The sequence below is a fragment of the Xenopus tropicalis genome, chromosome 8, assembly GCF_000004195.4.
Source record: "Xenopus tropicalis strain Nigerian chromosome 8, UCB_Xtro_10.0, whole genome shotgun sequence".
Classification (NCBI taxonomy): domain Eukaryota; kingdom Metazoa; phylum Chordata; class Amphibia; order Anura; family Pipidae; genus Xenopus; species Xenopus tropicalis.
Window position 1 is genome coordinate 96,438,352 of NC_030684.2, and position 26,958 is coordinate 96,465,309.

Consider the following 26,958-nt stretch of genomic DNA (forward strand, 5'->3'; position numbering starts at 1 on the left):
CTTTAATGCTAGGATGGCCTAATTGAACATTCACACCTCTCTTGACCAACAATCAGATCACATGGTAAAGCACATTTAGAAACATGCACTGCCAATTGCTGTCCTCAGTATTGGTTCCATATGTGGGAAGATCAGCTGGCAGTTCTGTCAAAAGAATCCACCTGCTAGCTGATGCCTATCTGTGTATATGCAGAAAGGAAATTAAACAAGGGAGTATCTGGAAATACAGTCCCCCTGACATGGAGGAAAAGCATTGCTTTCTAATGCAAGGAAATGGCATTCCAAGCAATTTTCCAATCTACATTAATTTAATTCCATTCATTATTTTGTGTAAATGTCATTGTAACTGAAAGTAGTATTTTCTTAATCCTTTCTATTCTGTTAAAAAAAATGTAGCAGAAGTCAGTTCTCCTCCAAGGAGAATTCACAAAAGTGGTCTAAACGGAAACTGGAGAAAGTAATATTATTGGAGTAACATATACAAAAGCTTTCCTCCATTTCGTAAACAAGGTGGGTTCGTACACTAAAGGCTGTGACAGACAGCCCGCTACAAATCTCCCTTGTCGCAGGCGACTAATCCCCCCCTGAAATACCATCCCACCGGCGAGAATTTAAATCGCCAGTGGGATGGAATAAACGGCGCAGCGATTTTCCGAAATCGCCAAAGTTGCCTTGAGAGGAACCTTAAGTGATTTCGGCGCCGCGTATGCCATCCCAGCTGCGATTTACATTCTCGCTGGTGGGATGGTATTTCGGGGAGATAAGTCGCCCGCGACAAGGGAGATTTGTTGCGGGTGACTAATCTTCCCATCTGTCACAGCCCTTAGGAGTTAAACCATTATCATGAGAATGCCACACGTGAATCTGGAGCACCCAGTTTCACCAGACGTTTCAAGGTTTGAGTTAATTCTCTAGAGTTAATAAAATCAAATTCAGAAAGATTGAGTTAAACTGGCAAAAGTACTTGGTGAAGTTCCCTTGAACTATGTATTTAATAATCCTTGTTCAACTGCCAGAAAGCTGTCACTGAACCTAAGAACTGACATTCAGTGCCAAGGTAAAATCAGTAAACAAACTGGTTCTTGTATCCCTGATGATCTGCAGTAGCCAAAGTTTGTTATGCAGACTCTTGTGCACACAGCCCCATCCCCCTGTTTATTCTGCTTATCCTTTGCATGCCATGACCCTTCTGTTAAAGGGATCTTAAAGGAACAGTAACACTAAAAAATGAAAGAGCTTTAAAGTAATAAAAATATAATGCACTGTTGCCCTGCACTGGTAAAACTGGTGTGTTTGCTACAGTAACACTACTATAATTTATATAATAAGCTGCTGTGTAGCCACGAGGGCAGCCATTCAAGCTGGAAAAAAGGAGAAAAGGCACAGGTTACATAGCAGATAACAGATAAGCTCTGTAGAATACAATAGTGTTTTATCTTTTATCTGCTATGTGCCTGTGCCTTTTCTCCTTTGAATGGCTGCCTCCATGGCTACATAGCAGCTTATTTATATAAATTATAGTAGACTTTCTGAAGTAAACACACAACTTTTACCAGTGCAGGGCAGCAGCACATTATATTTTAGTTACTTTTATACACTTTCATTTTTTGGTGTTACTGTTCCTTTAATATTAGATGAAACTGTCTGTACATTAAATGGAATTAGATATACTATACTATAAGAAATTAGGGATGCACCTAATTCAGGATCTGGTTCAGGATTCAGCCAAGATTCAGCCTTCTTCAGCAGGACTCAGAATACTGAGTATTGCAAGCAAGCTTCATATAAATACACCTGGGGAGTCAAAGGCTCATTTATAAACATTGGTGCTGAACAGCATCAGTGCAGCTGCCAATTGCAACTAATCAGCAGTTAGTTTTGAACAGTCTACTACAGGTAGAAAATTAAAGCAAAACCCTAATCTGCTGCAACCAGCATCTGCACGTCCGCTGTCAAGGGCAATGGCACACAGGGAGATTAGTTGCCCGCAGTTTATTAAATCTCTGTAGATGACATTTTAACCATGGACGACTAATCTAAACTTGCACAACACCATTGTTTATAAATTAGCCCCATACTGTTTATGAAGTGATTTTAGGCACAAAGTTCCCATAGATTTCCGGTGGGATGGAGTTTGGGGAGATTAGTCGCCTGCTGCAAGTTTTATCATGGACGTCTGATCTCCCCGTGTGCCACTGCCCTTAAATGTTATCAGTACTGAGATTAACTGGCCCCCCGCATTGTTAACACCAAAGATTCAGGCTGTAAAGGTGGCCATACACGAGCAGATCCGCTCGCTTGGCGATGTCGCCAAGCGAGTGGATCTTCCCCCGATATCTCCACCTACGGGTGGGCGATATCGGGGAGCATTTAGGTAAAAAAAAAAAATAATCCGATCGTTTGGCCCTGGGGCCAAACGATCGGATTATGTGGGCGGCAATGGGGCAGTTGGATCGGGGACCGCATCAACGAGCCGATGCGGTCCCCGATCCGACTGGATTTTCTAACTTGGCCGATCGAGATCTGGCCAATTTCAGGCCAGATATCGGTCGGCCAGGACGCTCTGTTCTCCCCATACGCGGGCTGATTAGCTGCCGAATCGGTCCAAGGGACCAATATCGGCAGTTATAGTCGGCCCGTGTATGGGGACCTTAAGTCATTAATGTGGGTTTGATCTTAAAAGCTCTTGTGATCACTGGGTGTGATTTAACAAGGGAGTGGTCAAAAGGGATGGAGTCAGGCCTGGCACAAGCATATCTATCCCACACATGGCACCTAGGGTATACTCCACTTATGGCATAAGGGTGGTTGCAATGGTGTAACTAGATGTTACTGGGCCCCACAGCAAATTAAAATTGCTTGTTATTAAGGCCTTACTTGGCAGTCTGCATTTTTGGGCCCTCTTGCAACTGTAGGGTCTTGTTCCTCTGTAGACAGGACACTTTATCCAGTAAAACTAATTGCTTCACCTCTAGGGCAGGGATGAGTATTTGAGCTAGTGAAATAAACTGGCAGCCTAGAGCTAACTCTGATGCTATCTCTTTTACAGTACAACTGGCACCCCATGGTGGGCAGATATGTTAGATATGTAGTTGTACATATAACCTGGCACCCCAGTGTGAGTGGGTGCTATGGTGGTTATGTGAAAATACGTACATAAGACTGGCAGCCCAGCCAAGGCAAACATTGTTATTGAGGTAAGAGTAATAAAGTGGCACTCCATAAAGGGCATAGATAAGGGTTGGCAGCCGGGCAGATGCAGGTGGCGGCGCTACTGTGTGTATGTACAGTATCATAGGAAGAGGAGGGAGGGGGTGCAGCGCGCACAGACCAGGCTGACAGCAGTGGGCAGCAGAGCTCAGGCGCCTTTGTATGTGCTGCTGCTGTTGCTGCAACCTCACCTACTCGGTGGAGAGAAAGATGGCAGCACCGCTACAACAGCTGTCAGTCGGGAAGGAGCATCTCTGCAGCTAGTCTGGGGCCAAACATGAACTGCGGGGGACCCTGGAGCGAGAGTAAATACCGCACATCTAGGAGCCGCCAAAGGACTGCCATTGAGCAGCTCTCCCCATCAGCCCCGAGTGCTCGGCACATACACGCTCAGCAATACCCAGCAGCAGCTCGGGGGATCCGCCGCTAATCTGCCCGCACCGCCAGCCTCACTCGCACAGCCGATCCCAAGGAGAAAGCGGGGGCACCGAGCGTTTGCTTCAAGAATGAGGTGAGGGAGCGGCGGGGGGATTTGCGGGTTCCTTTGCTGCAGTGACCGGGCACATTATGGATGTCTCTGCCTCATTCATTGTGCCTGTGATGACAGGGAAGGGGGCACGGGTGCTGCTGCTGCCATGGTTAGAAGAGACATGGCCGAATACATATGAGAGGCGCATCTATGTCACGGCAAGTCGCTGCTTCTGTGGGAATGTGCAGCTGTATGTGCAATAGGGAATCTCTCCCTAGCCCCCCTTCCCCCCAAATAGGGACTAGAAAAAGGCAATAACCATCCAAGGGCTTCTATGAAACCAGACATTTGTGAAAACGTGAAATCGCCTGTAGTGCCTTTGATCGATTGCCAGTGGTTATTTAGAGCCGGCTTTACCTCGCATTTAATCAGCTGCTTATATGTCATTCCATTTATAGGAGCCTCTTGCTAAGCGTGAGGTGAGACCCTCTGGGCGCTAGGGGGCGCACCTGTGGTTTCTGCATTTGAAAGCCTCTCTGAGGTCTTGCTGTTTTTTTAGGTTCCCAGGCACTAAGGGGTTAATCAGTGTGGTAAAGGAATTAGCCGCCGTATCTATAGCTGTGACATATATATGTGCCCCTTGTGGCAGTGAGTGGCACACTGTATTCTCACCGTGTGTCACTATGGCACTGGGCAGGTGTCATTTACTGTATCTCTCTCTCACCCTCAGGGATCTGCTCTTCCTGTTCATCCAGCAATAAAAGCCTGTAACCTGCTGCCCAGTGGCACCTTTATTGCTAGGTCTGTGTCATGGGTGATGGAATATCTCAGTCCCCTACCACACTGTAGGCCTGAAGTGAGGCCCAGCCATTCTGTATTAGTTCTGTGCAGTTACTGTTAAATATATCACTTGTCTGTGCTTGTTGGAGCTGGCCTAACGCATGGGCAGGAGGCATTAAAACTGGCATCATTTTTAAAAAGGAAAGCATGATACCATTGCCCCTGTAACATACCTCATTACAAAGGTACATGTAACCTGTATTAATGTCCCCCAGCCCAGTTACAGGTGTATAACCACATGTTCCTAATTAAAGAGAAAACTGCACCTCATTCTGGGCTCCAACAAACATGATATGGCACTTTTTTACTAAAGGTCACGGCCATTGCCAGGCAGATCTAGGGTTACTCTTTCATTTATTGAATTAGTTTGACAAAGAGCTTGCAGTCTAATGCCTTGATATCTGAAGTACATGAATGTAAACACCTATGTGTATAACAGTACAGTGTTTTAGTGGGATAAGAACCTAGACTCCCCTGCCTTGGAGCCCTACATGGTTGCTCAGCTGAGATATAATGCTTGGCCTATTAACATGCCTGTGTACTACCTAAGTACCCCTGCCCTTGACACATAGGTTGCCTCACTTGAGTTTTGAATCATACAGTATTTGGCTAAAAGAGAATTCTGGGAGCTGTAGTATGCGAATGCTTGGATGCCTCTAGTTTTGCAGTGCTGACCTAGATAACTCTAGGCTTGTTTCCCAGGGTTTGCATGTACAATTCCTATCATCTGTTGTAATCGTTGCTCTCCATCTAATGCCCTAATCTCCTTTAAATATTGCTATGTGCGCACAGACATGCATTAAACCCTTGCTTATTCCCTCGCACTTACAGGAAAGAGTGCTTGTCTTTGCCTGAGTGACACAAATATTACTGGAGCTTACAAGGGTTCGGCCTCTCATTCTTTCTGGCTTGGCACATTTTATTTTATAAGGTTAGTAGAGGAGCAGACTTAAAATAGGCTGAGGATCACCAGGGTGCATGTCTCGTTTGAGGACCTCCGGGGTGTCCATTTCCAGTGACAAGTGAGCCCATTGAGCCCAGTGTTGTCACATAACTTTACACAATTATTAGGTGCCCCATAAAGGGCCTTTTATTCTTTGCTTGGTGCAGAAATGAAAGCCTTGTCACAGTTACAGACATTTATAAAAGAAACACAAGGATAAATGGAATCTGGAAGAGGGAATGACAACCAGAGGCACCCTAATTAAACTGTAATTCATTGGCTTGCTGTGTATAATGGGAGCTGTAGTTAACCATCATCTAGAACAGAAAAAAATATCTTTACCAGCTGTTATTTATTATATTTGGTAGAACCTATATGATAAAACCTGCTACATAACCCTACATTGCAATTTGTCATTTCTTGAATTGAAACCGTGGAAGATGCCATAGAATATCAGCCCATAAGTTTGTATGTTGTAAGATATGGGCAGTTAAATCATCTGGGCCAAGTCTGTCCATCTGGAGGCTAATGTGCTGGAAGTGGCCCCAGAGGACTTTTATGGGTCTCCAGCTGCCCATGTGTTCCACTGAATACTTTGTATGACATTTAATTGTAATCCGGACCCTAAACATCACTTGTGATGCTAGTGCAAAGTGCTAAATTCATGAGCAATACATTATGTATTTTACACACAATAATGAATTATTTTACAGAATTTCAGCATAACATCAGGCACATGCATAGCTGTCTTCTTTCTTTGCAAAATTCCCTGAATGTGATTGTAGAAAGTCCAGGCAGTCATAGTCAGCGTCCCCCCTTGCACAGAGCTGCACACACACGCACATGCTGCATGGATCTCTCCTCATCTCATCCAATCATTACAGTCTGCCGGAAAATGAAACGCCATGGACACATGGCCTGGCAACAGCAGCACAGGCAGCAGGTAGTGCATTGCTTATCATTATGCTCTGCTTTGGCACAACTCCTTTATGTCAGCACAAATTCAACGCTCTTGTGGCTCTATACAAAACATTACCATATCGGCATACCTATGTACTGCCATTGACTCTATATGACAATGTGGATCTGCCAGTGAAGGCTGATACTCAGGAGAGTTCATTCTATAAAAAATAAATTAAATAAACATACTTGAGAGCCACAATAGCAAACCTAGTAAATGATTTAACAACAGTGATAATTTTGTTCATTTGTATATTTTATAAATAACTTAATTACTGGGCAGATGTATTCAAATTCCAAATGGGGATTCCTGGGGGAGTTATTAACACTCTCTTGACTGTCAGGTAAGTGTTTAACAAATAGGCACATTTATCAAAGGCTTTTTTTCAGGCATCTTTAAAAAATATCAGTCAAAATTGATTTGACTGCTTTGAGCAGTAAAATCCAATTGTTTTCTACTGATTTGTTATGTCCCTGAAAAAGAACATTGTGTTAAAGTGATACTAATAAGGGAACATGTCAATATAACTAGAGACACCTTCTTCTTTTTACAAAACAGCCCCCATGGCACCTGCAGCCCACTTGCTAGTTTCGAAACACCGTCATGGCTAAGGTGTCTGTCACGCGCGCTCGGTTAGAGGTGGTACAGTCTCTTAAATAGGCTGAAGTACTGTCTACATTTTTATGCCTGCCTATGGAAAGATTGCACTGACTTTCCACGCCCCCAACATGACCACAGGAAGTGGCTCCCACACCTTTACCTATATGGGAATCATGACTTGTAAATACCCCTGGGCTGTGGGCAGCATAGAGGCAGTGTTGTAGAATAATATAATTGTGGCACTTTATTCATAGTAATGCATAGTTATGCATTTTCATAGTATCACATTCATTGTAGTGCAAATCTACTGGAACTTAACAAATATGTTCAAATCATTTATGCTCTACTCAGGAAATACTTTCCCATTGAGGAAATCATATGTAGTTATGCAAACAATGAATTGTAAATTTGATCACATCAGTAATTTTTCCATTTTGCACAATCGTTCCAATACCATTACTGTTCCAGAATAGGGGGATATAGTGAAAGAGTCTAAGAATTTCCTTGCAGGAAGTAAATAGGTTTCTTAAATGTACAGATATTGGCAAATAGATATGAGAAAAAGAGCAAAATCTCCTCCACTTTAATAAGTCCCCTGAACTGAAAGCTTGCATGGGCTCAGCTGGGGACAGCAATCTCTTTTTTGATACTGATAGTGGCTCTTCGGGCTTATTCACCAGATATTTTGTCAACACAACTTCAAAAAGATCCGAGATCAAAATGCAGCAAAGTATCACTTGTGGAAGCCTATGGAAGTTGCATGTTTCTTGCACCCCTGAGACATATGGCAGCTTCCATAGAACTCTGTTGGAGAGAGTAGGCCAGCAACCTGATTCAGACTACTGATGTGTTGCTTGTGCTGGGCTTTACTCCTGGTGAGAAACTGGGTATAAATAATCCAGCCCTGGCTAGTCACTCATCCAAGGGGGATTAGGAAAATACTAGGGTTAAATATCCACAGTTATTTCTCATGACCATGCGTGTCTTTGCATAACATACAGTTTATCAAGCAGGAGAAAGTGCAGATTGCAGAAGAAGCTTTTGGGGTATTTTGATTTTGCAGCCCCACAGTGTGACTTATAGAAGGGAGAGTTCTGGACTGGTCATTTTACTTCTGAATGAATATAATTAAATAACAGCTCTGAAAGGAATAAGGTTATATTTCATGTTGATTCTGATTGACAAGGGATGCTCTTTACTAAAAGGTCAGCTCCAAGGCCTTCAATATCTCTAGTGAAACAAATCATCCCTTACAGTTTCCAGAGAGTATATGTTCCAAACGTGGAGCCTAATCACATTAACTATGTGACATCTTTCTGGGAAAAATATCCTTCACAAAACAGTACTAAGACATGAGGACATTTTGTTGAAACTGAACTGAACACATTTCTGAATGAACGGGAGAGTTGTTGTACGCACGATGTTAGCAAAATCCAGAAGAGAGATACTTGATATAAAGCCCCCAAACTCATTAAGTAAAGTATACTCTGTTATGAAAGGCGAGTAGAGCAGACAGTGATAACTGACTATAAATATATCTCCCCAGCTGAACATTACTCATAGACACAATAAAGCTGAGTGCTGAGTTCAAACATATTAGGCATTTCAGTTAACAAGCTCTGTAAAGGAATGGAACCTTTTAAATAAATAATTATAGATGTTTAAGAATAGTTTAATATGAAACATAGCTGCAGATTTGCTTTGATATGAGTAGTGGAATCCCTGTCCCCACATAAACATGAATATTTGGTGCAGGCCAAAGCTGGCAAGGGGGCTCTTACACTGTGAAAAGATTTCTTAAATTAGTATTATTGTGCAGAATGGCCAATTCTAAGCAACTTTTCAACTGGTCTGATTTTTTTTATAGTTTTTGAATTGTTTGCTTTCTTTTACTGTTCCCTTACAGATTTAAAATGGGGGTCACTGACCCCAGCAGCCGTAAACTATGTCTCTGTAAAGCTACAATTTTATTGTTATTTTTACTTTTTATAAGTTATTTTTCTATTCAGGTCCTCTCCTTTTCATATACCTGTATCTCTTTCAAAACACTCCCTGCTTACTAAGGTAATTTGGACCCTAGCAACCAGATAGCTGCTAAAACTCCAAACTAGATAGCTGCTGAACAAAAAGTAAAATAATTAAAAAAAGCTAAATTGAATAAAAAAGAAGACCAATTGAAAATCGTCTCAGGATATTACTGTCTACATCATAATAAAAGATAACCCAAAGGTGAAAAATCCCTTTAAGGAGCAAACTGGGAAATCCAGAAGGAATTCAGCAGCTCAATCTATTATATGATTAATCAAAGCTTTCCTGACTGCCGAAACTGCCCCAGTCTGTTTGGATTGGTTATAATAATATTTCTGGATTTGGCTAGATGTTTCATTATTAGAAGCTTCATTCCTATATAGGACAGTTATTATAATATAATAAATCCCTATTACATGCTTATGCCTTCAAATATATGTACATTTATTGCTAGTGCAGCTAAACTGACGGAATTAATACAAACTATAACTTAGAATAGCAGTGCACATCCCGTTTTTATTTACATTATAATCCTTCTGCCTCACAGCATGATTTGTTTCCCCTTTCTGTACAATGAATGTACTGTTAAATGATAGAACTGCTTATATAAGTAGCACTATTTAAATGAAGTTCCTGTGTAACTGAGACACAACAGAAATACCCCAAATATTTAACGCAGTATTTATATATTAATATTATTATTAGTTAAAGATTTAGTATTTAATATTGTTGTGGTGCTATAAGCCACATAAAGAAGGAGCCACCCCAATCAAACATGCTTACGTATTTAAATACAAGAACATATAGGGGCTGATTTACTAAGACACGATTTCGAATCCGAATTGGAAAAATTCTGATTGGAAACGAAAATTTTGCGACTTTTTCGTATTTTTTGCGATTTTTTCGGCGTCTTTACGATTTTTGCGAAAAAACACGAGTTTTTCGTAGCCATTACGAAAGTTGCGCAAAGTCGCGATTTTTTTCGTAGCGTTAAAACTTGCGTGAAACGTCGCGCCTTTTAAGTTTTAACGCTACGAAAAAGGCGCGACTTTGCGCGCAAGTGTTAACTCTACGAAAAAATCGCGACTTTGCGCAACTTTCGTAATGGCTACGAAAAACTCGTGTTTTTTCGCAAAAATCGTAAAGACGCCGAAAAAATCGCAAAAAATACGAAAAAATCGCAAAAATTACCGATCATTGCGAAAATACCGCAATCGGACGCATTCGGCCCGTTCGTGGGTTAGTAAATGTGCCCCATAGAGTATTGAGTATTTTTAAAAATTTGGGGACAGACTTTTGCCTTTCTAGTCTATGGGAATATCACTGCCTGTGGCACAACAGAGAGAGTATAGCAAGAAAGCATGCTGTATTACAGTATGCTCTGCCTTCTTATGCCTGTGTTGGCTAGTAAAACTCTTTTAAATGGATGGGAAGTCTGTCAAGAGTTAAGGATATTTTGACCATGTCAGTATTCCCTGAGAGAAGTGCAAAAATCAAGACGTCACTTATAGATGAAAGTCAAAGACATACAGTAGGTATAGATTTACATATAAGTACATTAAGGCAATACCCTTAAGCAGGCCCAATAATATTACTACATGATATTTAAATGATCCACATCTTCACCCGTTGGCTTCCACTTGGACAGCCCTCTCTGTAAAGCAGACAGACAATAATTAGGTTTAGATGAATTAGACTAATTAATTATGACTGTTTGCTATAAATTAATTGCCCCAAAGATTAACCTGAATTTCCAGTGTAATGGTGCTGTCAGGTAACCCAACAGCAACCAACCAGAAGTTCATAGGTACTTATCTAGTGCAGGTAAAATAATGAAAACAAACATCTATTCAACATGTTCCCTTCCTGATGCAGAACTCTAATAAAGAGAGGCATGAGAGAGGCAAAAAGGGACATCATTCCTTGATGAGATCTGGCACTTTTTGCCATTTGCACCAGATCACAAATTCCAAAACACATATATATATATATATATATATATATAATATGCAGAGGAAGCCGGCACTCACGTGTAGATAAAAATATAATGCCTGGGTGCAGTCCCGAAAAAATTGTTGTATACAGACTCTTGGAGAGAGGTACCGCTCACACAGGACTTAGGGTTCCATTTTAGATGCTTTATTTAAAGAAACACGACAACTGACGTTTCGCCTGTAACACCAGCCTTTGTCAATGACAAAGTTGACAAAACTTTGACAAATGCTGGTGTTACAGCCGAAACATCAGTTGTCGTGTTTCTTTAAATAAAGCATCTAAAATGGAACCCTAAGTCCTGTGTGAGCGGTACCTCTCTCCAAGATTCTATATATATATATATATATATATATATATGTGTGTGTTTATTGCAATCGTACAACGTTCCCTCTAAGTTGTGCGGGTTATTGCACACAAATTTTAGACCAGCTCGCTCAACAAATGACAGAAATTGTAGTGCGCACAACAAATGACCGAATTTTGTACTTATTCTGACCCACCCACTTCCCTGCGCACACAGTTTTCAAAAGTACGCATGTGGTTATAAAACATGAACACAAAAGATTGTGTTTTGGCACACAATCATGGGTAGGTTATGGGTAATGGAAATTATGGGTAGCATTGCAGGTTTTTGGGTTCACACAACCACAAGTAAAAAACTATCATTGGTTTTCCAATAGAAAACACCAATTTGCTAGGGTGTAATATGAATGCTGATCCTATGTCACAGCAGGTTAGTAGATGGAATACGTTTTGTTGATTTCTGCAGGGCCAATAAATAAAAATAGCATCAACTAATATCCATATAATACCCCTGTATAACACAAAGTTTATCACAGTATTGGAAAAGGTTAGTAGACTAGTTGAGAGGATCTAAAACAGCAGAGGACAGACCTGTAGACAGGTAATAAGACAAACAGATTGGCTTCAGGAGAGAGCCATGAGTAATATGGACTTTGGAGAATGGAGAGGGTAAAATGCAGTAAAATGTTAATTGCAGGAAATAAAGGAAAATATTAAGTCATTCGGTATAACATATACACACAAATACAGTTGTTTTTGTGCGTTCATTGATGACTTTGTCCTCTGTTACTAAAATACATTTTGCATTCCTAACACCTGGTCTGACTTGGTGTTATTTTTTTAGATTTATTATCACTTCCAGGGCCTGTTTTTCACTGTGGTTAATAATTCGTTCCTAGCACTATGACCACATGATGTGGTGAATTGTGAGTTATTTTCTCACAGATAAAAATATACTATTTTTTGTGCTCTTTAGTGAATCCAGCCCATTGTAATGTGGCATCACTGGAAATAATTTATTGATGAGCCATACATACTGTATGCTCCGGCACCTGCCACATGTAGTTTGCATCTAGGGAAGGGAGGCTGCTGCACCTGAAATGTTATGCTCACATTCAATTAAGTGTCATGTTGCTTTTAAATGCCCCTGGAACCTGCACCAAATCCAGCATCGTTTAAACTGCTCTGAGACATGGGTGGCACCACTGAGTGGTTGGCAAGCAAAGAGTGCCAGTGTTCCATTTATAGTGCACCTCTAACATTTTACTGCTAGTTTGTGCATATAATCACATTTATTTATAATGATGGCTCCCTGATCATACAGCACTTGTTAGTATTGCACCTAATCAGGTTTTGCGTATCATGCATGGGCTCCTTCTGTTATAAAAGTAGCATCCCTGCCCAGTGACTCGGGGACTGTTATGCACAAGATTTATAACTTGCTTTAATCTTCTAAACTAGACGCATGGCCAAGCGTCTCTGGGCTGCTTTCCAGGTGGTTTTAAAATGTTTTAAACTGAAGACTAGACGCGGGGAAGATGATCCTGGCACTCTTTAATATACAGTAGATGTATAAATACATAAACACGAATAGGGCTCCCTACAAGAATCTTATACACAAAAGTCAACAGAGACTTGAACATGAGAAATTGCATATCATTAAACTTTCCAGGAACAGCAATCTTGAGGTCTCTCTTACTGGAAATCTATTCGTAGAAGAGAATGTATTTTATATTTTTTTAAGGCTTTATATATATATATATATATATATATATACGATACGTAGATTCAGCACTCCTAAGCGTAGTCCATAGACCCGGGTGCTACCAATTAAGCATTAAAAATAGAAATCTAGTGATATTGCTGCACACCGGGAATCATTTAAAACATAACTTTTATTATAATAAATACATTACGCGACAGGCCAACGTTTCGGTCTGTATCTGAGACCTTTATCAAGACCATAGTCACCTTAAAACCAATTGAAATATAAATAGTAAAAACAAGACAGACACACCCCCCAGAGACAGGGTTCCACCCAATCCTGTGACTGAAACAGGCACCAAAGAGACAGAAACCCTGTACCGAGGAGAAACCATATTAAAACACATAAGGAGGAAAATTAGGAGAGTTAACCCTCAGGTGTGGAGTGCAAGTTAAAGTGAACTGACAATATAGCATAGAACATTACGAAGAAATACAATGTAGATTTGCCACAACATGCAAACAAACTTGCATATGTATTGCTAAACACTGTAAAATAACATTATCAGAAACACATTAAACAAAAAATGTATACCACAAGCCACTTGGAGCATACTTTAACGTTGCTTCAAAAAACACGTGTAGGAACAATACTCGTTCAGTCCAAAGGGGGATAATGTATTGAGCGTTTTGATCCAAAAAACTTCCCTCTGCATAAGCAATTGAGACCTATCGCCCCCCCTCCTAATGGGGGGAACATGGTCTATCGCAATAAACCTGAACGTGGGTAACCTGTGCCCTCTCTCAAGAAAGTGCTTGGCAACTGGTTTATTTGTAGTGCCATCCCTGAATGCTGTACTGATGGCTGAACGATGGCCATCCATCCGTAACCTAAGGGTCTGATCGGTTTTGCCAACATATGACAGACCACAAGGACAAGTTATAAGATAAATAACGTGCGTAGTAGTGCAGGTGATGTGATGTCTAATAAGCAGGCGTTTGCCAGTCTGTGGGTGTAGAAAGGATTCACCCGGAGTCATATATCTGCAAGATGTACAACTAGGGCACTTAAAACATCCCTTTTTGTCTCCCCGTAACCAGGACCCCGTTTTTTTCTGATAGCATGCAATAGGATCACTGTGTACCAGCAAGTTACGCAAACTCGTGCCTCTCCTGTAGCTCACAAAGGGGGACCGGGGCAATACTCGCTTAAATTCATCATCAGCCTGGAGAATATTCCAATTCTTATTTATGACTTTCCTAACATGGTCTGATCTGTCATTGAAAGCTGTACTAAACACAATACTGGGATGGGGCTTAGAAGCCCTATCAGTTACAATACTCTGGGTACGAGCACTAGATAACGCAGCCGACAATACCGCGGCCGGGTAACCCCTAGCCTCAAAGCGCGCCCACATCTCCCTAATTTGTAGTTCAGCAATCTGTTCATCAGAATTATTCCGCAATACCCTACAGAACTGAGAAATAGGTAAAGATCTCTTTAAAGATGGAGGGTGACCACTACTGAAGTGGAGGAGCACATTTTTATCTGTAGGCTTGCGGAACAGAGAATAGCCAATCCGATTATCGGACACCCACAATTCGATATCTAAAAAATGTAAACGCTCCCTATGTATTTCGGCCGTGAATTTAACAGGAGTATCTAATTCGTTTAAATCCTGAATCATACTGTGAAACTCTATTTCCGTACCACACCACAACATTATCATGTCGTCAATGTAGCGACGAAAAAATATACAGTTGGAACCATATTTGGGAACAATATGTTCTTGCTCAAAACAATGCATGTACAAATTTGCATAAGATGGTGCCATCGCAGCACCCATCGCCGTGCCGGACACCTGCAAAAAGAAATCATACTCAAAACGGAAATAATTCATAGTTAATGCCAACTCCAACAGTTCAATCACAAATGGAACTGGGGGCCCATCATAACTCTCCAGTGCTTCAAGTGTGCGACGTGTTGCATCCAAACCTCCTCCGTGGGGGATGCAAGTATATAAGCTAACTACATCCAGGCTAGCCAAAAAACAAGGTTTCCCAATGGGCAAAGTTAAATCCTTGAGACAATCCAAAAGGTGTGGGGTGTCCCTCAAATATGTGGGAATCTTTTGTACAGCCGGCTGTAAAATAGTGTCAAGGTACACACAAATAGGATGTAATAGAGAGTTGCGTCCTGAAACAATAGGCCGCCCAGGTGGATGTGTCAAATTTTTATGTATTTTTGGCAGCGTATAGAGTACAGGGCATACAGGGTGCTCAAGTTTTAAAAATTCACCCAATTGTTTAGTTAACACTTCCGTATTTACTGCCAAATCAACCAACTAAAAGACCTTGGCTTTAAAGGATGTAATAGGATCTCCAGGTAACCCTCTATAGACATTCTCATTAGCCAGCTGGCCCAAAATCTCTTTCCCATAGTCACAATAATCTTGTATCACGATCCCACCCCCCTTATCAGCCGGGCGGACCACAATGGTTTTATCATCCATTAGGGACTTTAAAGCAGACCTTTCAGCCAAAGTCAAATTATTCCCATATTGAGAGTTCTTGTAGTTCAACACATCCTTCTCCACAGACTGTTTAAATAGCTTGATAGCTGGATTGCTCACAGGAGGTGTGTATAGACTTTTTAGTTTTAAGGTTGTTGTATCATTTTGCCCAGATTCAGAATTCATGAACTGGTGTTTTAAATTGATATTACGGCACAATTTAAAGAAATCAACCTCCCATTGAAAAGCATTAAAATGGCAAGAAGGCACAAAAGAAAGACCTTTCTGCAGCACATTAGTTTCACTAACCGTTAGGGTATGCTTAGACAGGTTGAAAATCGGAATGTCTACATCTTGCGTCCGCGACCCCTTTTGCCCCCTCCTCGTTGGGTACCTCTTCCGTTGCCGATTCCTATGGGGGTTTTTTTGCCACTGACCGGAGACCCTTCCAAAAAAGGAGAAGTGGAAACAGAGCTGATATCCACGCCAGGTACAGGCGTTTGCGAATCTGTAACCCCAACATCATCTCCCTCAGAATCCCCTGAACTGGTGTCCACGGTGTTAAGGGGTTTTATCAATTTGCGTCGAAACTGGCGTCTAGGGCGCTGTTGGGGATATGGTAGCTCTCTTTCTCCGCTTAACCACCTGTAAACACGAAAGTTAACATAGTCATCATTTACACACCGCAACTTCTCTTTTTTAAAACGCAAAAGATCCTGTTTATAGGATTCGACCTGTTTTCGGGTCCGGGACAACAGATCCCCTGCCGCTTCGCCCTGAAACACCGAAACATGCTCCGATTCATGTACAACTAGGGATTTGCGTACCTTAATTAGTTCACTTGCCACTTCCTCGATTACCAAGATCATCAGGTCAAATGAACAACGATTTAAAACCCCAATCCATTTCTTGCAGAATTCGGGGTTAGACCGACCGATGGTAGGAACATTCCGTATCCGGAAGCCGCGTGGAATCCTCTTAGCCCTATAATAATCAGAAAGGAACAAGCCATGTAGATCAAGATCTATCTCACGTTTCTTTAGTCTTTCCCATTCACGAGTGGTGTCGCTCACACTTGTTTTGCACTTGTCAGTATGACTGTGCTGCCACAGAACTCGAACCGCATCTGCTTCACTAACATGCCAAACCTCCGCATAGTCAGTTGCAAAACATGCTCTCTCCACGTAATCCTCCATATTGTCTGGATAATGTCTGTATTGATAGAATCAAAAAATACCAAAAATTGCAAAAAAAATTAAACAAATCTTGCGGGTGCTAAGAATCAATGTCCTGCTCAGACAAAATCTTATACGATACGTAGATTCAGCACTCCTAAGCGTAGTCCATAGACCCGGGTGCTACCAATTAAGCATTAAAAATAGAAATCTAGTGATATTGGTGCACACCGGGAATCATTTAAAACATAACTTTTATTATAATAAATACATTACGCGACAGGCCAACGTTTCGGTCTGTATATATATATAATATATATATGTGACTGGTTTTCTAGAAAAAGACAAAAAGGTTTGTCTGCAGATTCTCAAACATACCCTACAGGTGATGTCTACAGTGATATAGGTTTAAAAGGATCTGCTTATAAATTAGAATGAAGTTTTTTCTTTTTATTACTAGTGGAACTCAATGGTTACTTAACAACAACATCTTCTATATTTGCAACTGAAAATAGATTTATAGGAACCATATACCTTTAAAATACCAGTTTGTAACACCGATATTTTATTTTTTGACATTGATGATGTTATCCACTTAAACTCTCTTGGTTTTTGGACAGTTTACATATATCTTCAGCATCTCAACTAGTGGGCCAGTACAAACAAATGACATTAGTAAGTGTATTGTTTATAACAGTAAAAACATTTTTCTAAAAAAAAAACGGGACTCTTAATATTTATATTCTGAGAGCCCTGTCCTGTCCAATGTTCAGCTATATGAAGAAAATATTATATTTCCCAGAATTCCCTTTCCTAAAATCTGTGGATATGCTAATGGGGTGTACGTTTGCACCCCTTAGCACTCTAGAACTTGTGCCTTTATCATTGGTAAATGACTTGTGTAATGTAGTAATTAAAAGGAAAGTCACAGTATGCATTTACTGGTGTGTGTCTGTGTGTAAACCTCCATAACTTGTTAAAGAAAAGATTTATGAAATGATCCCTGCCCTTTTTTACAGACAAGGGAAAACAGGTTATTCAGCAATTGGGTCAGTGTTTATGTGAAGCAAAAAGAAAGTTACAAATGTTACTAGATGCTCTGTGAAATGAAACAAGTTGTATTACATTAAAGGATGATTGCTTTAAAAGTTTCTGTCCAAACGCAACTCCCACATGTTCTATGAACATGCTGTAACAGTTCCACCGTATGAAATACAATATGTTTAAAGCAATAAGATAGGAGGAATTTAATTGAAAAGCCTTAACTGTGTAAGCATGGACCAGAGATACGAAATTGCCCACCATTGTATGGCAGGTGCACACACTTTGCTGGATTCTTGCCTGAGCTTTGTGAATAGTTGGTCTCAGGCCCCTTGGTGAAGCCACACAAGACCATGTGTCCCCATGGCACAAGATTTCTGGGATGTCTGGGATGTCTAACTTTCATGCCCTCAGTATGCCTTCCACCCAGCATTTCACAGTGTTGCCGAAGGGAAGGCATTTTGGTGGAGATTAGGCGCTCGTGGTACCTGGGATTAACGGTGGCTAACTAATCTTCACATGGCCATGGCCCTTAGAGATGCTAAATTCCCCAGGAATGTCTTGCTTCCTCTTTGATTGGAAGAATGCAGGAGAACTTCTCCAGTTCTCACATTTATTTATATATGTATGACTATACATTATAGTCTTAAAAATCAGGTTAATTTCTAAATTTACAGTACCCTTTGAAGTGCAACTAGATCCTGCCGTAAACACAGGCTATTTTAAATCCTATTATGGCAAGGGGCTTCTGTGTCACATTCCATGGCAAGCTACCTAATGTTGTTTAAGACAAAGTTGCCTCTACTGTACTAAATGTACCACGTGCCCTCTGCACAATACATGGTTCCTTTGCAAATGCAAAGTGTTTTCCCTCCACATAGAATAGGTATAAAAGGCACATACATTTTATAACCAGCCACTAGACTAGCGGTTCTAAACCTGTGGGTCAGGACCCATTTAGGGGTCGAATGACCCTTTCACAGGGGTCGCCTAAGACCATCGGAAAACACATATTTCCGATGGTCTTAGGAACCGAGACAGCGCTCCTTTATGGTTGGGGGTCATGAGGAACTGTATTAAAGGGTCGCGGCAATAAGATGGTTGAGGACATCTTATAACCACAGGGAGTCTACTTCTGGGTGGGGACGAAGGGTAAATGCCCAATTTGAGGCTGAAAGCACCCATGAGTAAAGTGATAACTTAAAAATGTTTTGATAGGGTGTTGATAGGCTGATAATATTTATAGGGGCAGTACTATATTGTTCTTTCTCATTCCTACCATCACAAGGTCCATTTGCTGGTTGGTGGCTTTAGCGGAGATTCTATTCTTAGCAGCCTGAATTATTAATCCAGTTGGTTAAAATCCAAAGACACATAAAGTAAAATGTATAGCTAGATCTATAACTGACAGACAGGATCTGTAAAAACCAGGTCAAACAAATTGATTATTACCCAGTTCAGCCCCCTACTTGGTATACTTAATACCTGTTACAGGGGTATTACAAGGGTCAGCATAATGCAAGTGGCTTATTAAAACAGCCTGACTCATATCGGAGTGAGTCCAATCAGAAGCTGGACATAAAATCTGACTGTCTTTGTCCCATGCATGAGCCAGTAAGATGCCTTTCTGGTTATTAAAGGCACAACTATGTATGTATGTATAACTTTATTTATAAAGCGCTACTTATGTACACAGCGCTGTACAGTAGAATACATTAATATAAACAGGGGTATTAAAATAGATAAATATAAAGTATTACAATAAGCACAAATAAATACAAGATACAGTTGCAATAAGTTAAGAGTCAAAGACACAAGAGGATGGAGGTCCCTGCCCCGTAGAGCTTACAATCTATATGGGAGGGTAACTTACAGACACAAATAGGCAAATATAAGTGCTGCAGGTCACAATCAACCATTTATCTGCCTAATCGCTATCCATTTATCTGCCTGTGAATGGGCATCTTAGCATGACTGCTCATAGCTTGCCCCCAGTCATGGGCCTACAAAAAGAGAGGGCTAGAATCAGTTTCCATATCAACCAGCTGCACAGGTACCCACATTATCACATCTCTATAACGCTACTTTTACACAGGGTTTATTAGTGAACCAGTGTTGTTTCTCATTTCCTGCTTTATTCCAAGTTGCTCAGTTGCTCTCTCTGGTGCAGATGTAGGCTGTATGCAGTCCTAGCACTACAGCTCCCAGCATTCCTTGCAACTTCTATTCTAAATGATCAATAGGAGGCAGAATAATAATTGTGATCACACCCTTCTCTAAAAACAATTCCACAGGATCACAGAGTACCTCCCACTCAGTGTATGCTAATGCTTATTATTATTATTATTTATGTAGCTAGGATTGCCGCATTCCTGGAAAAAAATAACCTTCATATCTTTTTATCTTTATTTTCTATTAATAACATTGGCATCACAGAACATTTTTACAGATCAGGCCAGTAAAATACCAGCTACTGGGAACCCTTAGCACTTCACATCAGTGCCTGTGTCATTTAAGCTTACAATCTACTTTCCCAGCCACACATACACATCAGTTTTACTAGGAGTAGTTCAAGATTTCATTATTTACATGAGGAAAAAAAATTGACAAAACTGAAGTACTGTTCCATTGATCCCCAACCTTTCTTACTCATGAGCCACAGTCACATGTAAAAAGACTTGGAGAGCAACACAAGCATCATAAAAGTTCCTGGAGGTGCCAAATAAGGGCTGTGATTGGCTATTAGGGGCCTCTATGCACACTTACAGGGGGCTTTATTTGGTAGGAAATCTTGTTTTTATTCAACCAAAACTTGCCCCCAAGTCAGGAATTAAAAAATAATTACCTGGTTTGGGGGCATCGAGAGCAACATCCAAGGGGTTGGGGAGCAACATGTTGCCCCTGAGCCACTGGTTGGGGATCACTGTCTATATTATCCAATACTAGTAATGAGTTTTATGGGTTTGCACTCCAGTTTTTTTTTGTCAGTGCCCCCTTAACCTAATAAAAAGAGGGTAAGAGGATTTATGCAAATATAATTGCATAATAAGTAGCCTCCAGGCTTTAATGAATCAACTTGCAACATAAGAAAGAGAGAGGCTTATTAGAATGATTGTCAACTGCTGGGGTCAACACATGTAACAAGCATTACTGTAATAACAGATCTTAGCCATAACATTAGAGGAAATAGGTTTTTACCTTATTTGGCAATAGTGAGAGCATTAAAACTATTGAGTTTCCAGTGAGCAAGGACTTTTATGGCAATTATATTACCTGGAAACTGCTAACTATTACTAAAAAAACAGGTTATCCCTAATTAAATATAGATTAAGCCAACACACAATTACTTAATAATCATGGATGCAAATGCAAGATATTGTAGATAAACAGGAACAGAGGCCTGAAGGACAAAGTAACAATGTACTATAACTATGTAACAATGTGCACAAAGGGCACAAAGGAGAGGGGGGTATGGCAGGTGATTAGGGAGGATATGATAGCAAGAAACCCAAATGCCCAAGGAAAGCCTCTGACAAGGAGAAACAAAGCAGGTTGTAAGCAGGTTGGTATGACATAGTCCTCTGACTTTTATGATATTATTAGAACACAGTGCCATATTTTGTCATATTATGTGAAAGGTATGTCATGCTACATTTGAAGAACAGTATATTTTCTCATCTGTATGTAATCTGATAACCTTTTATAGATGGGAGAGAATGCTAAACTTTACTGTATGTGATTTACTGCGAATGATATACTTTGTATGATTTTGCTCCCCTGAGGGCTCTGGCACTTCTATCTGGGGCATAATTTCTATTCACTCAGCACTAGGGACTGTGCCTAGCGGTGCTCTGCACCTTGCACCAGTTAAAAAAAGAACAATGCAGTTGGGGGCAAAGCTACTTTGCCCTAAACATTTGTCAGATGTACGGATCTCTGCAGTATCCTGTGGCTGCTGTTGCTCCCTAACTTGTGTGTCTGAATTATGTAGAAGGCTTTGTGCCTCTCCCAATTGCACTGTGCACTGCACTGTAATCTCCAGTACTGCTGTAAACACTATGGAAAGCAAAGACCTACACCCAAGGTGCAAAGTATGAGGCCGGTTGCTAAAGTTCATATATACATGGTGGTTTGTGCCTATTTCCTCTCCTTGTCTGTTCAATTCAGTTAAGGTAAACTAAACTAAACTAAAGTCCGAAATAAGGAGTGCTATTTATAGCATGCGTTAAAAATCTTATCACTTCTTATTTTTCACTCGATTCACTAAAAGGCCACTTGCAGAGCGCAATATATTACGCACGTAACCATTACTTTCTGAAAACCACCATTTCCCTGAAAACTGGAGGATGCATCACTCTAGGGCCAACATATACTTGAAAAAATACGACTGCAAACTCCATGTTGTGTTGCCAATAGCTCACGAACCGCAATTTTCTTTAAGTACCACCTGCCCCAAGTAGGGTTAATATTCACACAGATTAACACGATATTTTGCACGTTTAACGCTTCATATGTGTTTGTGAATCATGCGTTAGTACTATTTCTATTCGCTAATTAACGCAATGCGTTTTTTTTGTGCATGCGATATGCGGATTGACACATGCGAAATGACTTTGATGAATCGGTACTTAATTATCGCATGCTTTTTAATTAAAAAAACTATGCGATAAGCGTTATTGACCTTTAGTGAATCGGCCCCAATGTGTCTCCATTACAAGTGGCAAACTCGTGCAAAGACAAGCTGGTGGCATAATTAATAGTTTAGTTCAAGTTTTAGTGGTGACTGACTTTTTTCAACATTTGCTATTGAAACCTAAATATGCAAAAAGAATTTAAGGTGTGTAAAATAGTTCAGTTATACACAATTTAAGGAATTCAGTATGGTTAAGGTTCCTTTTTGTTAGGTGTCCTGAATTACTGGGAGCTGCTGCTGATATCTACCTTGCCTGCCCCTTGTTTGTTTTGCATGAACTCGGGTATGTCCAGACAGTGGCCTGCGCTGTTTTGTGTACCACTGTTCTGGAGAGTGACAGGTTGGACACACCTGCTCTAACTCTTTGTGACAGCGGGCTAATGTCCCAGCACATGAGAACAGGTTACATTGTTTGTAAAAACAGAAACTGTGTTGTGGTTTGTATTATTTACTTTTCATTTTCAGCATAGCCACAGCATGTCTGCCTTATACAACATACTTCAGTCCACAATACAAATGCTTGCTTACTGAATCACATGACATGTTAAAGTAAAAGAAAATGATAGAATCAAGAGACTATTTAAAGACCTTGTTTCATTTACAAAAGAGTGATTTTGTGCGAGTTACACAGGTATCTATCTATCTATCTATCTATCTATCCATCATCATCTGTCTGCATCTGTCTGTCTATCTATCATCTATCTATCTAACTATCATCTATCTGCTATATCTTTTCTGTTTTATAATATGTTCTACTGGTCAAAAAAAAGGTTTGTATTGATGGAATGGTCTCCCATTAAGCTAGATCGGTGCTTTGGCTTTGTAGAACAAAAGCTCTTTTGGTTCCACAAAGGCAGCAGCTGTACTCACAAAAAGCAAGCTGATATACAAAGAGATTGTTTTAGATTTAATTTGTACAGTGCATATGTAGCATGCTTTCTGGAACATCTACTTAAACAAGTCTTTTATTTAGATTTTGACTTAAAAAGTTTCATTTTCAAATATATTGAAAATATATTAGGCCCTGTTATATGAGTAATACTTCTTTTTCATATCAAACCTATTTTATGCAGTGCAATGCACCAAGGCGAGCCCTTTATGCATATAGTAGCTGTGAGTGTTTTGTTATTTAGTTTTTTAAGATATTTTTTAATTTGAGATCCCCTTTTAAGTCTGTTATATGTTCAGGGTGCCCCTTGGCAAGGTGACAGATAAATCAGATCTTACTAGAATTAACCTTTAGGCTAGATTTCCAGAAGTGAGAGCAAATAGGTATTTTTTCCACAATCACACCCTAACTGCCAGACTAGATCCTGGACCCCCCGACCCCTGCCCTGAGTTCCCCCCAGAGTTTCTGGAGCCAACCTGTCACTGTATCATTGCATTTACAAGTTATTGTATTCATTTAATGTCTACAAGTATTCAGCTATTTACTTGGCTAGAGGAAGGAAACTTGTATACGCCCCTTACTATCTTATCTACATTCTCATGGGGAGACCACAAAGGAAAATGCATACTTAACAGTATGTGTGTTGTATGTGTGTTGGGTGTGCATGTGTGTATGTGTATGGTATTTCTGTAAAGCAAGTTCAGCTCATATGGAACAAACATCTGAAAATAGTAGCAGGGTTGTGTGTTTTAGCCATGCTGGCATATAAACATATATTCTGCACCAGAGGTTTAACTGCAAATCATGACAAACCCACACTGTATGTCACAGCAATGCTGGTATGTGAGGACTTTTGAATCCCAATCCATTTGAGCTACAAATCAGAAACCCCCAATAGACATCTGTTTGAACAGCAGATCATTTTTGTACATCTATGAAATTATTTACAGAATGGGTTGCTGTCCGTGGTGCTGGAAAGATGACTTTCCCCAACCCTAATCCTGGGCAACTTGCACCAAATGCACTAATCTGCTGGAAACAATATACACAAAGTGGATACATAAATACAACATACACTCTAAGGTTGCACCTTGCCTCAGTACACCCATTACCCAAACTGTCAAGTGAAAGATTTTGCAGTGGTTGAATTCTTGGGGAAATACTGCATTAGTAGATTGCACACCCACACACACATATATATATATATATATATAACAAACCAAGGGACCTGTTATCCAGAATGCTCGGGACCAAGGGTATTCTGTATAAGGGGTCTTTCCGTAATTTGGATCTTCATACCTTAGGCTACTAAGAAATCAATCGAACATTAATTAAACCCAATAGGATTATTTTACATCCAGTAAGGATTAATTATATCTTAGTTGGGATCAAGTACAAAGCACTGTAATTCAGAGCTTTCTGGATATCGGGTTTCCGAATAAGGGATCCCATACCTGTATTTTACAACAGGGGGTACATTTTTACTTTATAGCCTTATCTACTTTGTGGCATCCAAACAGAAGATGGTAGAACCTACAAGATTTCAAGCTGGATGTGCCTAATGAGCATATACTAAAACAATTGTAAAACAGTAGCTCTTATTGGTCTACTGCAGGTAGAATACCAGAAGCAATCTGATTGATTGGTTACTAGGGGTTGCTAGCTACCACCCTGCATTTTATACTTTTTGCAGAATTAACCCATACATGCACCCATACATGCAACCCATAAATGGTGTTACATTTTCTACTTGTCTAGTAACTCATAGCAACTGCTCAGCAAAAAGCATTAAAGGGTCAGCTGCTTAAAAACAAACATCTAATTGATTTCTATAGGTTACTTGAGTTTTTATAACATTAACCCTTATGACTGTTAGGGGTAATCTAAAAGAAGTTGTAGTAACTCATAGCCACCAATCAGCAGACAGCATTTTTTAGTCACCTGCTTGATAGCAAACACCCGATTAGTTGCAGACCTGGTCCAAACTTTGCTGTTTTAATTTTATTGCCTCCTTACATTATTAATGTTCTCAGCATGGCAGCAGGCTGAACCTACCTGGTTTAAATTAAGAGAAGGTTATATAAAATGTGTACTTTTACAAAGGACACTTATTGGCCAAGTGCCCCATTTAAGTCTGGGGACTATATCAAACTCCCTTGCTGCCATAGATGTAAAAAGAGCAGCTAATGCTTTCTCAATGTAAGCTTTATCTTTTATCATCACTGTCCTAATATGCATTTAGAAATACTGTGCGTTTCTCTTTTTTTAGTTTTTTTCTCAGATGTCAGTGGAAAGAAACCTAAATAGAAGAACAGGAGAAAATAATAGGGCATCATGCCACATGTAGAGTTTGTCATGCATGGCAATGTCTTGACCGCATTACGGAACAGCTGTATTTGCTTTGTCTCTAATCCTTTCATCTGTGATAGCAAATAGCTGGGAATACACTGCATATCCCAGACTTATTGTCCTGTTCAAATATTTCAAGTTAATAAGATATGGGTATATGCCTCTTTAAAGACTGAAGTGGGAGTTTTAACTAAGAACCTGTTCTCAGGCCCACATGGATCAGTGCTGGATATGACTAAGTCTGGGCTTAGAAAATAACCATGCCTATGTGGTTATTCTTTCCAAATGTTATTTCGATTCCTCTAAAGAAAGGATGTGCAGCTTACCAAATGCCAGCTGCCAGCTTACCAAATGCCAGTTGTTGACAAGCTAGGCCCCTGGCATCTCTTAACAACCATTAACTGTTTGGATCTGCAGCATCTGAGCACAGATATTTACCCACTGCTGATTCTCAGGTGCAGCTGAACACGTCTGGTATATTGGCAGTGTTTCCAGCAAGCATCTGATTTGTGGGGCAAGCAAGGGTTAACTAAGCTACCAAAGAAGGCCAGGTGTTGCACATCTGTCATATGTGGGTGTAGGTGGCATACAATCTAACCTATCTGTGGTTTAATCCTGCCTTCCTCCTTTGCATAATAATATTCCCCAATGTTTCACAGGGTTATCTTTCTGGCTCAGAGATGTTTCTTGGATCAGGCAGTTCATGTTCCCCTTGTTGGTGAGGATTTGTCAGCTGGTAAAACAAAAGTTTGCCTCCTAAATGCTTTTTGGAGCCATGTGATCCTTCTTTAAAAAGTATGTGCACATTTTATTACTTTCCCTTTGACTGTCAGTCTAAGGGGCACATTTACTTATCCATGAACGCTCCGAGCGTTCCAATCGTATTTTCCGCTACTTTTTCGCCGCTTTCGTGAATTTTAGCGTGAAAAAATCAGATCGGTTCTGCCGCTGTTTACAGTCATTCGGTACGAAAAATTTGTGGCTTTCGAATCGCCAATACGATATTATAGTGACTAATACGATTTTTTCGTAAGCATTTTGATGATATTTGCGATCTTCAGAAATGTTAATTTCCAATCCGAATTTTTCCCATTCGGGATTCAAACTCGTGTTTTCATAAATCTGCCCCTATGTGTTCCCCATTATTTTTGTTCCTGCAGTAAATGAGCATTTAAACTACAGAAGTGCTATGATATCTAATAATATCTTACACCGCTGTAAAGGTCCCCATGGATCTTCTCCCGA

At 40.3% G+C, this 26,958-nt stretch overlaps 1 protein-coding gene across 3 annotated transcripts in view; it reads left to right on the top strand.

Moving 5' to 3' along the window:
- Positions 1-3,312: 3,312 nt before the first annotated feature.
- The window catches only part of evl (Enah/Vasp-like), an 89,490-nt gene continuing 65,844 nt past the window's right edge, over positions 3,313-26,958 (top strand). For 2 of the 3 annotated variants that reach the window (XM_012967870.3, XM_012967875.3), the window contains exon 1: positions 3,313-3,721. In XM_012967870.3, the coding sequence (XP_012823324.1) occupies positions 3,717-3,721 (5 nt within the window). In that variant the 5' untranslated portion in view covers positions 3,313-3,716. 3 annotated transcript variants of the gene reach the window in all.